A 12504-nucleotide genomic window follows, 5' to 3' on the forward strand; every position below is an offset into this window, starting at 1 on the left:
GATCATTAGCCTGCTTTGAGCATATGGGTGTCTAAACCAATTACAGAAGTGGTCCATGAATAAAGGCAAGCTTTAAACGTCTGGCTCTGCTTCAGGCCCGACCAGGCTGAGGAGCTTTCGGAGCAGGTTTAACGTATGCTGGGAGGTTCACTTAAAGCATGAGGGAGGAATCGTAAGGATTCTGCGCTGGGAGGTCTCCAGCTTCACAACACAGCAAAGCTGAAAGCGTACAGCGAGGGGCTCTGAATCAACCAAACTTAAGAACTTGTGTTTGGAGGAGATGGTCTCCACAGACTTCAGAATTCCTTCAATGAATTTACTTCTCATTAGGAAATAATAGTTCATTAAGTAACAAGTTTAATTCCTTTAAGTCCTGCCTTTTACTTACTACCATTTTATTCCATGATTCCTAATCCTAATTTGAAAGCTCTAACCCTAACATTTCAGAATATTGGAATTTTGGCTTTTCAAGACATGCAGTCAAAGGGGAAACTGTCTATAATTCAAAGTTATTTAGTTTTTCTGCTAAACATTGCACTTGGGGTTCGTATAGCTAGGGTACTTAGACCTGGTTTCATAATGATGTGTTTTACTGAAGCAGCTCATTAGTATACTTTTTAAATTAAAAATCATTTTAATAGTCTGCCTCTTTGAAATGTTATTTAATTAAAAATAGTTTTGAAATATAATTAAAGGCTCTAAAACATTTTGTACAGGGTGTAAAAAGAATCAAAACTCTATCCTGATCTGATTAAATGCTGTACCTGGTTGTGCAGGTGCCATGTCTGATAATCTGCCTCTATACACCTCCTGTTGAAAATGGACCTGAAGTCTATTTTCACCAGTTGCCACTCCGATCGATGACTGACATGTCCAAATATCCTGAAAAAAGAAAGCAGACACACACGCTGCACTCGTTAAATACAAAACACGATTTGGATAATGATCGAACTAAAACGATGTTAAAGGAAAAGTCTGGTGAGCAAATCCCACACGAAGATCAAAGCCGGGAGTGAATTCATCCTGCTAATAAGCACTGTCTGATGAATCTTATCATCTAGGCCACAGAGCTGATGTTTTTTTGACCACACATGATTAAAAACACATCTGTGAGGCTCATTGTTGCGCTGAATGTCGTGAGCCATCGTTATCGTGAAAGGAAGCACGGAGGTCTATTAACGCTGATCCTGCGCGTTCAGCTTTCGGATGCCCCAAATACACTTCAGAGCATCAAACTGAAAATGCAACCAGAAATAAACAACTTCATTAGCTAGCATTTGATACTACCAGCAGTGGACAGCTGTTTTAGGAAATTACAGAGAGCCTTTAAAAGTGAAATACTAAACAGCTGATAAAGACTGTGAGTGAAAGAGACAAATGCTTCAACAGATGATCCGTGCAAGAAAACTGCTGCAAGCATGGATATATAAGATTTACAGGTTTGTGTCAGGGCACTGGCTCTTTTGAGATTATAGTGTGTTTGTGACTCTCACATTATAAAGAGGGTTTAAGTTCAATGTTTACAGTTTAGCCTTCAGTTTAGTTCTTTCTATGTTTTGAGTTTTTCTTGTCTTTGAAGTCTATAGTTGTCTATTAGGTTCTCTTTGTGTCCTTGTGTCCCTCTCTCTTGGGATCTCTGGGTCTTAGCCTTGTTGTTATGTCTCTTCTCCCTTTTCTGCTCTCATGTTCCCCACCCTGCCATGTCTCCCTCGTCCCTCCCTCTCTCCTCTCTGTGTCTCTCTCTCTCTAATTCCCCAAGTCCTCGTCATGTCTTTGTGTTTGGTCTCCCGTTTCTATTTCTAAGTCTGTTTCTCTCCCCGGGCCCAGTGTTGAGCTGTGCATCTTAGTCTGTTTCCTGTTTTATTTTGACAGTCTTGCATTCTGTGTTCAGTTTTCCTTCCTCCTGTGTCATTATGTCTATTCGTCCCAGCTGTGTTCCCCAGCGTTTCCACTTCCCTCGTCACCCTCGTGTGTTTATAATATGTGGTCATTGCCGGGTTGTCTGTTCTTATCATGTTCCAGGTCTCCATGTCTAGGTTCCTCGTGTCACCATCCACGTTCCCTGTGTCCAAGTTTAGTGTTTAGGTTAGCTCTCCCAGTTCAGTTTATCTCAACTCTGACTTTGCCTTTTGCCTTTTGTTTTGTCTGTTTTGCCATTAGTCCGAATAAATCTGCACTTTTGTTAAGATCAGTCCCGCCTGCGTTGTGTGCATTTGGCTCCTCACTTAAAACACACAAGATCTGCCGCCTGCGATCCATCATTGGAAGAACCAACAGGTAACAGAAAGGCACTTTTTATCCTCCATTGTATTTTTAATTTACTAATCTAGCAGTCTGCCTCTTTGAAACCTTATTCATCCATCCAATGATCCACTTTGTTAACCACTTATCCAAGTAAGCATCATCGGGATGCTGGAGCCTATCCCCGCAGGTGTAGGGCGAAACGTAGGGTACACCCTGGGCTGGCTCCTCATCCATCACAGATGAGAGCATATCTTTGGACTGTGGAAGGAAAGCAGAGCACCAGAAAGAGAGGCTACAGGAGGTTTGAGCCAGAATTCAGCTCGGTATCTTGTAAAGCACAACTGCTTATTATTTACTTGATCACTTGATAGCATGACTGAAGTCACTCTTGAAATCCATCCAGTCACCAGTGATTTGTCTAGGCTTAGGGCTTAGGCTTTCGCAACATGCTAAAAAGATTTCAGGGACTAAATGCTGGATTTCAAGTGAACTCTCATTCATTTTGTAGGTACAGTTTTACTGTTAAAAGTGTTTCGATGTAAGTAGTGCAAAGAGGTGAAAAATCTATGTAAAGGAGAGCACATTAACCAAACCCAAACCCGGCCTACACTCACAACCCTAACCCTAGACATACTGCCAGAGACATGGAAGTTAAAACAAAAAGAGTCGCTGTTGCATGGCTCTGTCTTGCAGCAAGTGACCACCAGTTGCTGGATTCTAGTAGGGAGCTGGGAAATTGGAAAACACATTAGACTCGAGAAGGCATCCAACTTTTCATTCAAAGCACACGTGACAGAAATAGTTGTGCAGCGACTACAGAGAGCCAACAGAAAGTTCAACCTCAGCTTATTTTGTCACCTCCACACAGCTTCCCTATCCAATAAAGGGTTTGTTGGTTTTATTTTATGGTGTCAGCACAGACTGAAATGAAACATGGAAAATAAGACATATTGTGCAATAAATTGTTCTGCTGGAAGGCTTTAGTCTTTACATGCGATTCGTTAACAGTGACTAACACTTGAAATGTTCCCAATCTAAAAACGAAATCCACAGTATATAATTTCCAGCGTTATGCTGTTACTAAAAACCTTTTCTTTTAAAGTTTAACTTAATCAGAACGAAAAGCCATATTTTTTTTTATGTACTGGTCAGGAACAAAACACAATCCAAGGTTATGAGACTAAGTGGATAAATATTCCATCTCTAGCTAAATTGAGTGGCTGCGTGTCTTTGCACTGACCCCTCCTCACCATTCATACCACAGCATATTTATCACAATCAATCTGTCAATTAGCTTCTGAGGCACCCAGCCATGACAGGCACTTACTGTAAAAATGAGTACAAATTGATAAGAAAACAGTGCATGATGGTCTTATGAAAACTAATGGTGTGTCTGCCAGCTCAGAGGCTCTGCATTCGAGAACTTATTCTACCAGCATCGCCTTTAGCTCCCCACCCTCGAGTCCCACCAAAAGAAGAGCTGCATTTTCCTTTTTCTCTCTCCAGCTGTGCCCTATCACTCTCCTGTAAGGCCGACTCCACAGCCAGCTGTCAGTCTGTCATTTATGGCAGGTATCATGAAACATTGATGTAATGGCTGTGGTAACACGTCCCAAAGTCCTAAATCTCTGCTCCAATAAGGGAGCAGTGCTGCGTCATAGCATATGCACGCACTTCTGCTCTGGGCTGTTCTAATAATAAATTTGAAAGAACACAGAAGGAATCTTCATAAATCTGATTTCTGAGGGCACGCTAAATCATCCCCATGCCTCTCTCCACTTTCTAATGCAGTTAAAACTTTATAAAGAAATAAAGTTTCTCGTCTGTTTTCTCAGGCATTTTTTGATCACTCTTCTTCATGCTCTTCAAATGGGCAGTCAGGTTGTCGCTGAAGCATTGATCTCCTGTGATCATAATCAGCAGACAGCCAGTTTTGATGTTGGCTAGACCTTGACAGAAACCTTTTTATTCATGAAAAGGAAAACGCACAGTCAGGAATCCTGAATAGAGCAGAGCTATAGATGGAAGCGGCACAGGCTCGGGTCACGACGCGAGAGAGCGCGCATTTAAAGACACCAGCAATTTGCTGTTCCTCTGTTTTTTTTCTACTCACGTCATGATGAGAGTCTCCTCTCCGGGCTCTCCGAGCACCCCGTCCACAAACAAGGGCGTGTTGGTGAAGCTGTATTTGTTCCACTGCCGTCCTTCGTCGAAGCTCAACCTGGGAACACAAACAGCTGCTTCACAAGGGGCCGCTGCTAATCCCTCAACTGTGTGCGCACACTAATGACCCTGAGAGTTGTCTAACGACTTTATTTTATATTCCGCGCAGGGCTGAAGGTTCTCCGCTCGGAGAACGCTGATCAGTGAGAGCAAAAGTCATTACAGTCTCAAACCCAGAAAGCCGAATGACAATCATCCAAGGTTTTCTAAACAGAGTCGTACCCTCCCTTCGTTCCAAGACAAACTCGTTTGCCTTTACTTGACTAACTTAGGACTTGCAGTTTCCTCAGAGAAAATTAGTCATGCTGTGACAAATGGCGTCTCTGTCATAATGACTCACCACAGGTGTCGGATGGGAAGCGGAGTGTGTCTTATTGCCACCAAAGCCCCTCCTTGGTCAAGATACAGCACTGCATACTCCTCATCAAAAATCTGCTGGGACAAAAACGCTTGATGTACTCTTACTTGTATACACATTTGCACACACCCACCCTGTCATTTTTCACAACAGACACACTCATACATGCAAATCATGGCCCTGCTTTGCTACATTACCTTCCAAATAATTATTTTTCATTGCTGTGTTTAATTAGAAACAAGCCTCATAAACTGAAGTGAATCTAGTGATGTAGAGGCCGTCTAATGTGCGGTTTATGCAGCCAATGAATTCAGCCGGTCTTTAGAAGTAATATGATTGGTGACCTTAAAAAAATCTGGCTGTTGTCTGAGGACTTATATTCTAAACTTGAGGATAGGCAACGAGCGAGGAGGAGGATGTTTTCAGCGAGAGGACAGGAGGTCAGTCGGTTCATTGTGCTCCATATGGCGAGCGGCTGTTTGTTCAAGATTTAACGGGGCACATCGTTGGAAAAATTAATTATCAGACATGAGGCTGTAATATTAATAAATATAACATATTTGCTGCACTGCATGATTGTGTAATCGCAGGAAGTTGATCTTCGCCAACAGCAGTGACTTGGCAAACTTTGTGACTCTTAAATTAAAATTTGTTTGTGCTTGGAAACAAGAACAACTGATCTGATTAGAACGTTGTGGCGCCCGAATAGAAGCTGTGGGGATGAGTTTGTTTCTGAACAATGATGTTGATTTTTTAATTGGTCTTATTTATATGTGGATGAAAATTTAAGGGGTTTCCTGGCTCTTACCTTTTCTGATGAGGTATTTGATTATTTGTTTGATAAACTTTTAAAGTCAATTTCAAGATTTTGACATTTTTAAAGGACTTTTTACTGTTTTGTTTCGTTTCTTCATAATCTGCATCATTGTCTTGATGTTCTTGGGTTCAGTATGGGTATAAAATATGAGCTCAGGAGTCAATTCATGCTTAGGGTTGGATTAATGTTCAGCCTTGGTGGATGAATGCATTCGTTTCAGATTTTTTATTTTACTAATGATGCTTATAGAGTTACTCTAACTTTGCACTCTCCACCACCAATGTTAACTTTTCCATAAAACAAATCCCAAATTATTTTTGTAACAGTCATTTTGCTAATTGCATCCTGTATCTCCATCTGAGGGGTAATGTCTGACCTAATCACCTCATACTCATCACTGCACATTGGTTTGTTTACATGTGTGAGGCTTTTTTTTTTAAATGAAACTCAGAAGCTAAATGGGATGGTGGATAACCACATGGATGATTATGATCAGGGCTGCAGGTCATTTCAGACTGACAGCCAGCCATGTTTACTGGAACTGGAGTCCACAGACAAGCGAAATCAAACAGAGGAAGACAGGCGGATGTTCTAATGCGATACACAACATTCAATGCTCAGGTCCCAACTGCTCACTTTGCCTTGACGTTTTTTGAAGCCAAGCTAAAAATCCATGTTAGTGAATGAAAGTCAGCTCTGGAAATACTTTCATATACACTGTGAGCTGCTTTCCTACACATTGTTTTCACCTTCCCAGAAATCACCCAAGAGAAAAATACAAAGACCAAACAGTCAGTTCTCCAGTGGGTTGGTGAACCACACACACACACAGTGTATGGTAAGTGGATCAGCCTGCAACTGTCCTCTATATTTCTGTATTTATCCACCGACATGCAACCACCTCTGGGGGGGAAATAAAGCCAATGCAGAAGTACCCAACACTCAAGTCACTGAGCTGGGCCTCTCCACTGTGTTTGTGTTCTTGACAAATAACATGGCGCAGTGCATCCAAGAAGTGAACATTGGAATATTCTTTTTGTTGTTACCTGACACTAATTATCAGATATTTGTGTCTCTGAGATTCCAAAACTAGTGAAGGACACGTTGGCTCGACTTTCATACATCTTTTATATAAAAGTATATGCTAACAGAAAAACATTTAAAATAATATTAATGAATTTATGAATATTTTTATGAACTCCTTTACTCCTTTTTTCAGAGGGATGGTTATCCTCTAGTCTGCAATGATGGAATAACAAGATTAAAAACTTGAATATTCCATACAACCAAACTATCTCTAAACTTTATATAAAGTGGTGTTAAACTAAAACACGGAGCTAAAGCGTGAGAGGACTCGTTCTGTTTAACAGTCTGGTCACTTGTGATCAGCTGGAAAAGAAAGTAATGTTCTCAGTCAGCAGGAGACTGCAGAAGTTGACAGCGTGGTTCGTACCAACTGTTAAATGTCAGTCAGCTGTTGCCATGTGAAGACTTAGAGCTTAGATACTTTTTCCTCAAATGTGACACATATGCAGAATTAGTTTACCAGCGAGACATCACAACGGTCCAAAAACAAAGTTGCCTCACCTGTCTCCACGTGTTTCCTGCGTCCGAGGTGATGAACACACTGACATTGCTCGTGGTCAGTTCTGCCCCAATGGAGCCTGGACGTGAGGCCAGTTCACAGAAAGGATAGAAAACAAACTTGATCAAGTGCTTTGAGGTGGAGAGACAGTTTGATGCACAAAAAGGAAATTAATTTCTGACAAAATACAACACGACTTTTACACATTGTGTTCAGACAAGAGGTGGTTCTACAGCAAGAGGCACCAGCTTGCAGCTGCAGACAGTTGCTGTAATTACAGTCCTCTGAAAGATCTATTGTGCAGTGCAACATTTGCCCATACCCCTAAATTAACCAATAAATCCAGATTACTGTATCCCTCATTCAGCAGTTCTGACCACATTAAGACAAGCTTCCCTAATTCTGTGCAGACGGCTGTAATTGCTTTAATTTAGCCTGTAATTGGTGCCAGGTGGTGGTTTTTCCAGTTGTCCCCTACTCTGAATGCCTCTTGAAAAACAATAGGCTTCACACTCATCATAACATACAAGCTACACGAGTGCTGAATATTTAGATTTCTGCTGAGCTCCAGTTGATGTTGTCACCATGCTGGTGTGATGTACAGGTGTGCTGTGGATACAGTGCATCTGTATCATGCACTAACAGTGTAATACACTTATAATTCACAGAACTATAATTGTATACGTGCTAATGTTTAGCATCTCCTCTAGCCTCATTTCGTCTTGTGCTTCATGATTCTTTCTTCTTTGAGTGATTGATAATGATTTCCTCGAGTCTTCCACCTTGACAGTGGTTCAGGGTTGGGTTTAATTAAAAACATAAGATTAGGGAGAACTCAGCAGATGTCTGAAAGATGTCGTTGGTAACCAATTAATATTCTAAAATACACGTTTGCTTTCATCACTGTTCTGCTTCCTGTCTTTGAAAGTTATAAAGTCTCCAGTTTGGGGTCCCATATGGCACTACGGGCGGTCGAAATAACAGATTTACTTTCATTTTGACTTCAAAAGACAAGCAACAAATGCTGCAATGAACAATTTAGAGTTGAGATGAAATCTTGGGATGCTATTATTATAAAGGTCTCATTTTTTCTACCTAACAGTTCTGTTTTAATGTGTCACAAACTGCACTGTCACCCAGACATAGAAAATAAAGATCTACTAGATCTCCTAGCCCTCACATTGCACAACTTATGAGCATAGAGTCTTGCGAAAGTACTGTAGACTACTGCCTACAAATTCCACAGGACTCCAAACAACAGTGACCATGTGGATTATAGTCCAGTTTCCTGCTACTGACCAATAAATGAACTTGTAATAGCAATCTCAGCTAAATAAAGGCCGATTAAATGTTGATCCCTTATCCTACAGTGAGCTCAGTGTTCGGTTTCACTACTATAAAGGCTATTTTGCTATAATAATTCTAAGTGTATATACATACACTTAGACAGTATATTTATGAGACTGGATATTTAAGCAGAAATATCCAGTCTCATCCCAGCTTTCAGCTCAGAGACATTCCCAAGCATGTCAAAATCTCATCAGCATGTCCTGGTTCTGCCCTTGGAGTTTCCTACCAGACAGAAAATCTGACCTAAACCTATGGTAGTGGCTTTCCCCTGCTCCCCTCCCATATGAGCTCTTCACCCTCTTTATGGTTGAGTCTGGGCCCCCTACAGAGGAAGCTGTCCTGTTGATACTATCCTCAATCAGTCATGACCCACAGCTTGTGGTCAAACACGAGGATAGGAGCTGACCAATAAATCGACAGCTTTGCCTTTATGCTTTTAACCACAGAGACTGGACCAGTGATTGATCGCATCAGTACTAATCCATCTGTCAACCTCCCGCTCCTCTCTTCCCCCACGGATGAACAAGACCACAAAACTATTGGAATGTTTAAAAGCCCATCCCATGTCACATTGTGAATGGGCTTAAAGCTAACCTTTCCTCATAACTCTGTAAAATGGGATTTTTACACAATGCCGCGATGTCTCCCATGTCATCTGCCACCTTTTTTACTAAGGCAGAAAAAAGTAAAACTGAGATAATCATTCAGAACCCAGGACTTGGAATAAGTTTTACTGTTTTAGGACTATTTCCCAATATTTTTAATCCCCAAATAACTTCCAAATGATGGTCTGGGACAGAAAAGAAGAAATAAGCGAAGAAGAAATAAGTAATCATTCTCATTCATTTTCACCATTCTGTAGCTGAAATAATGACATAGACTGAAATAAATAAGTTAATTGTTTTACTCCCAAATCAGTGAAACCGACTTATCCCACAGTGGTTCATAAAGGTCATGGCATTCATGCTGGTAGGGTAAACTTGGCCTTCTCCAGACACCCAAGGCCGGTGCCTGCATGTTATTGACAGAGCCGGTCCACACGGGAGTAAATATCACAGATGTGAATCCACCTGGGGGCTGCTGATGTCACATTACCTTATTTTTGTCTTCACGGTGAATCAATTAGAGTCCTTGCCTATTTTTCACGTGTTCTCAGGAACAATGCTGCTCTGAGGGGTTTTTCTGTTGTCAAGTTACAGTGGGGCAAAAAAGTATTTAGTCAGCCACCGATTGTGCAAGTTCCCCCACTTAAAATGATGACAGAGGTCAGTAATTTGCACCAGAGGTACACTTCAACTGTGAGAGACAGAATGTGAAAAAAAATCCATGAATCCACATGGTAGGATTTGTAAAGAATTTATTCGTAAATTAGGGTGGAAAATAAGTATTTGGTCACCTCAAACATGGAAAATCTCTGGCTCTCACAGACCTGTAACGTCTTCTGTAAGAAGCTTTTCTGTCCCCCACTCGTTACCTGTATGAATGGCACCTGTTTGAACTCATCATCTGTATAAAAGACACCTGTCCACAGCCTCAAACAGTCAGACTCCAAACTTCGCCATGGCCAAGACCAAAGAGCTTTCGATGGACACCAGGAAAAGTATTGTAGACCTGCACCAGACTGGGAAGAGTGAATCTACAATAGGCAAGCAGCTTGGTGTGAAAAAATCAACTGTGGGAGCAATCATCAGAAAATGGAAGACATACAAGACCACTGATAATCTCCCTCGATCTGGGGCTCCAGGCAAGATCTCATCCCGTGGGGTCAAAATGATCATGAGAACGGTGAGCAAAGATCCCAGAACCACACGGGGGGACCTGGTGAATGACCTGCAGAGAGCTGGGACCAAAGTAACAAAGGTCACCATCAGTAACACACCACAACGGCAGGGAATCAAATCCCGCAGTGCCAGACGTGTTCCGCTGCTGAAGCCAGTGCATGTCCAGGCCCGTCTGAAGTTTGCCAGAGAGCACATGGATGATACAGCAGAGGATTGGGAGAATGTCATGTGGTCAGATGAAACCAAAGTAGAACTTTTTGGTATAAACTCAACTCGTCGTGTTTGGAGGAAGAAGAATACTGAGTTGCATCCCAAGAACACCATACCTACTGTGAAGCATGGGGGTGGAAACATCATGCTATGGGGCTGTTTTTCTGCCAAGGGGACAGGACGACTGATCCGTGTTAAGGACAGAATGAATGGGGCCATGTATCGTGAGATTTTGAGCCAAAACCTCCTTCCATCAGTGAGAACTTTGAAGATGAAACGAGGCCGGGTCTTCCAACATGACAATGATCCAAAACACACCGCCCGGGCAACAAAGGAGTGGCTCCGTAAGAAGCATTTGAAAGTCCTGGAGTGGCCTAGCCAGTCTCCAGACCTCAACCCCATAGAAAATCTGTGGCGGGAGTTGAAAGTCCGTGTTGCTCGGCGACAGCCCCAAAACATCACTGCTCTCGAGAAGATCTGCATGGAGGAATGGGCCAAAATACCAGCTACTGTGTGTGCAAACCTGGTAAAGACCTATAGTAAACGTTTGACCTCTGTTATTGCCAACAAAGGTTATGTTACAAAGTATTGAGTTGTATTTTTGTTATTGACCAAATACTTATTTTCCACCCTGATTTACCAATAAATTCTTTACAAATCCTACCATGTGGATTCATGGATTTTTTTTTTCACATTCTGTCTCTCACAGTTGAAGTGTACCTCTGGTGCAAATTACTGACCTCTGTCATCATTTTAGGTGGGGGAACTTGCACAATCGGTGGCTGACTAAATACTTTTTTGCCCCACTGTATCTGTTTGCGTTTTAAGGTGAGCTGATGCCAGCATGTCACATGCTTGCGGGAGTGATATACCGATGCTAAATGCAACAAACACTACAGTGCAACTGCAAAGAAGAACAAGTCATGGAAAATGGACAGAAATGATTAATAACTAAGAGAAACAGACAGATATCTTAAAGTTAACACAGAAGAAAGAAGAAAAACAGTAAAGGAGAAGCATTTTTAATCACTAATGTCTCTGCAGTTTGGAGGCTCTTTCATGTTACCTTTGCTGTATACTAAAATCTAAGCAAACCATAGAATACCTTACTTTATTAACTGAATAATGCACATATTGTTCGACTTTCCTTCTACAACCCTGGCAAATCAACAACAGTGAGCACTGGTTAGATGTTTTAACCTTTCAGTCAAGGGCTAAAAGTCCTTCTTTTATTAAATAATTTAACGACAGATGAAAACATGAGCTTTGTCTTAAAGAAAACTCCTCAGAAGTCCAAGAAGACACGGAGAATGTAGACGACGTGCCACTCGAAACATATTCCCTCTCACCCACCTGATGCGACAATGATCCCCGGCGCCGAGTCCCTGCTGGCTATGTTTCCAGATGTGTAGGGATTTGCAGACACGTGAAGATGGAGATGTAGTGAACAGTACGGCTACAGAGAGAAATCAAAAACTCAGTTATTAAAAAAAACCTCCAAAGATGCTTCTGCGCAAAACTGCTATTGCCTCAATGTGGATCGGCAACCCTCCCAAGTCTTATGTTTTATCACAAACACCATTTCCCCATTGACTGGCCTCACCATTAATTTTGATTGGGTTAACCTTTACAGGCACAATTCTCATTACGACCCAGCAAAATGCCACTGGTGCAGGCCATGTTGTGACGGGCTGTTTAGAGGTTTATTAAAGCTCTGACATTTCCTGACAAATGACTGTATAATATGGGTGGAAGGCGAGGCATGCCACTGAATCGCTAATTGGTTTATCAAAAAAGGTGATTATTTCTGTACATACAGTCATTTCAAGAGGACATATGTGAAGGTGTGCTACAGTGACACCAACTGTCAAACTCTTGTCATCTAGCGACATGTATTAGTAAAAGGTGATTAAAGTGAGCCGTGCTCATCCGAAAC

General features: G+C 41.7%; 1 protein-coding gene across 1 annotated transcript in view; it reads right to left on the reverse strand.

The window, feature by feature from the left end:
* Positions 1-12504, reverse strand: part of LOC113023566 (VPS10 domain-containing receptor SorCS1-like) — a 196648-nt gene that overhangs the window by 29397 nt on the left and 154747 nt on the right. The window contains 5 exon segments of the mRNA XM_026169679.1: positions 765-882; positions 4358-4465; positions 4808-4899; positions 7230-7306; positions 11922-12024. Coding sequence (XP_026025464.1) covers positions 765-882; positions 4358-4465; positions 4808-4899; positions 7230-7306; positions 11922-12024 — 498 coding nt within the window.

The sequence above is a fragment of the Astatotilapia calliptera genome, chromosome 6 (assembly GCF_900246225.1).
Source record: "Astatotilapia calliptera chromosome 6, fAstCal1.2, whole genome shotgun sequence".
In the NCBI taxonomy this organism is placed as follows: Eukaryota; Metazoa; Chordata; class Actinopteri; order Cichliformes; family Cichlidae; genus Astatotilapia; species Astatotilapia calliptera.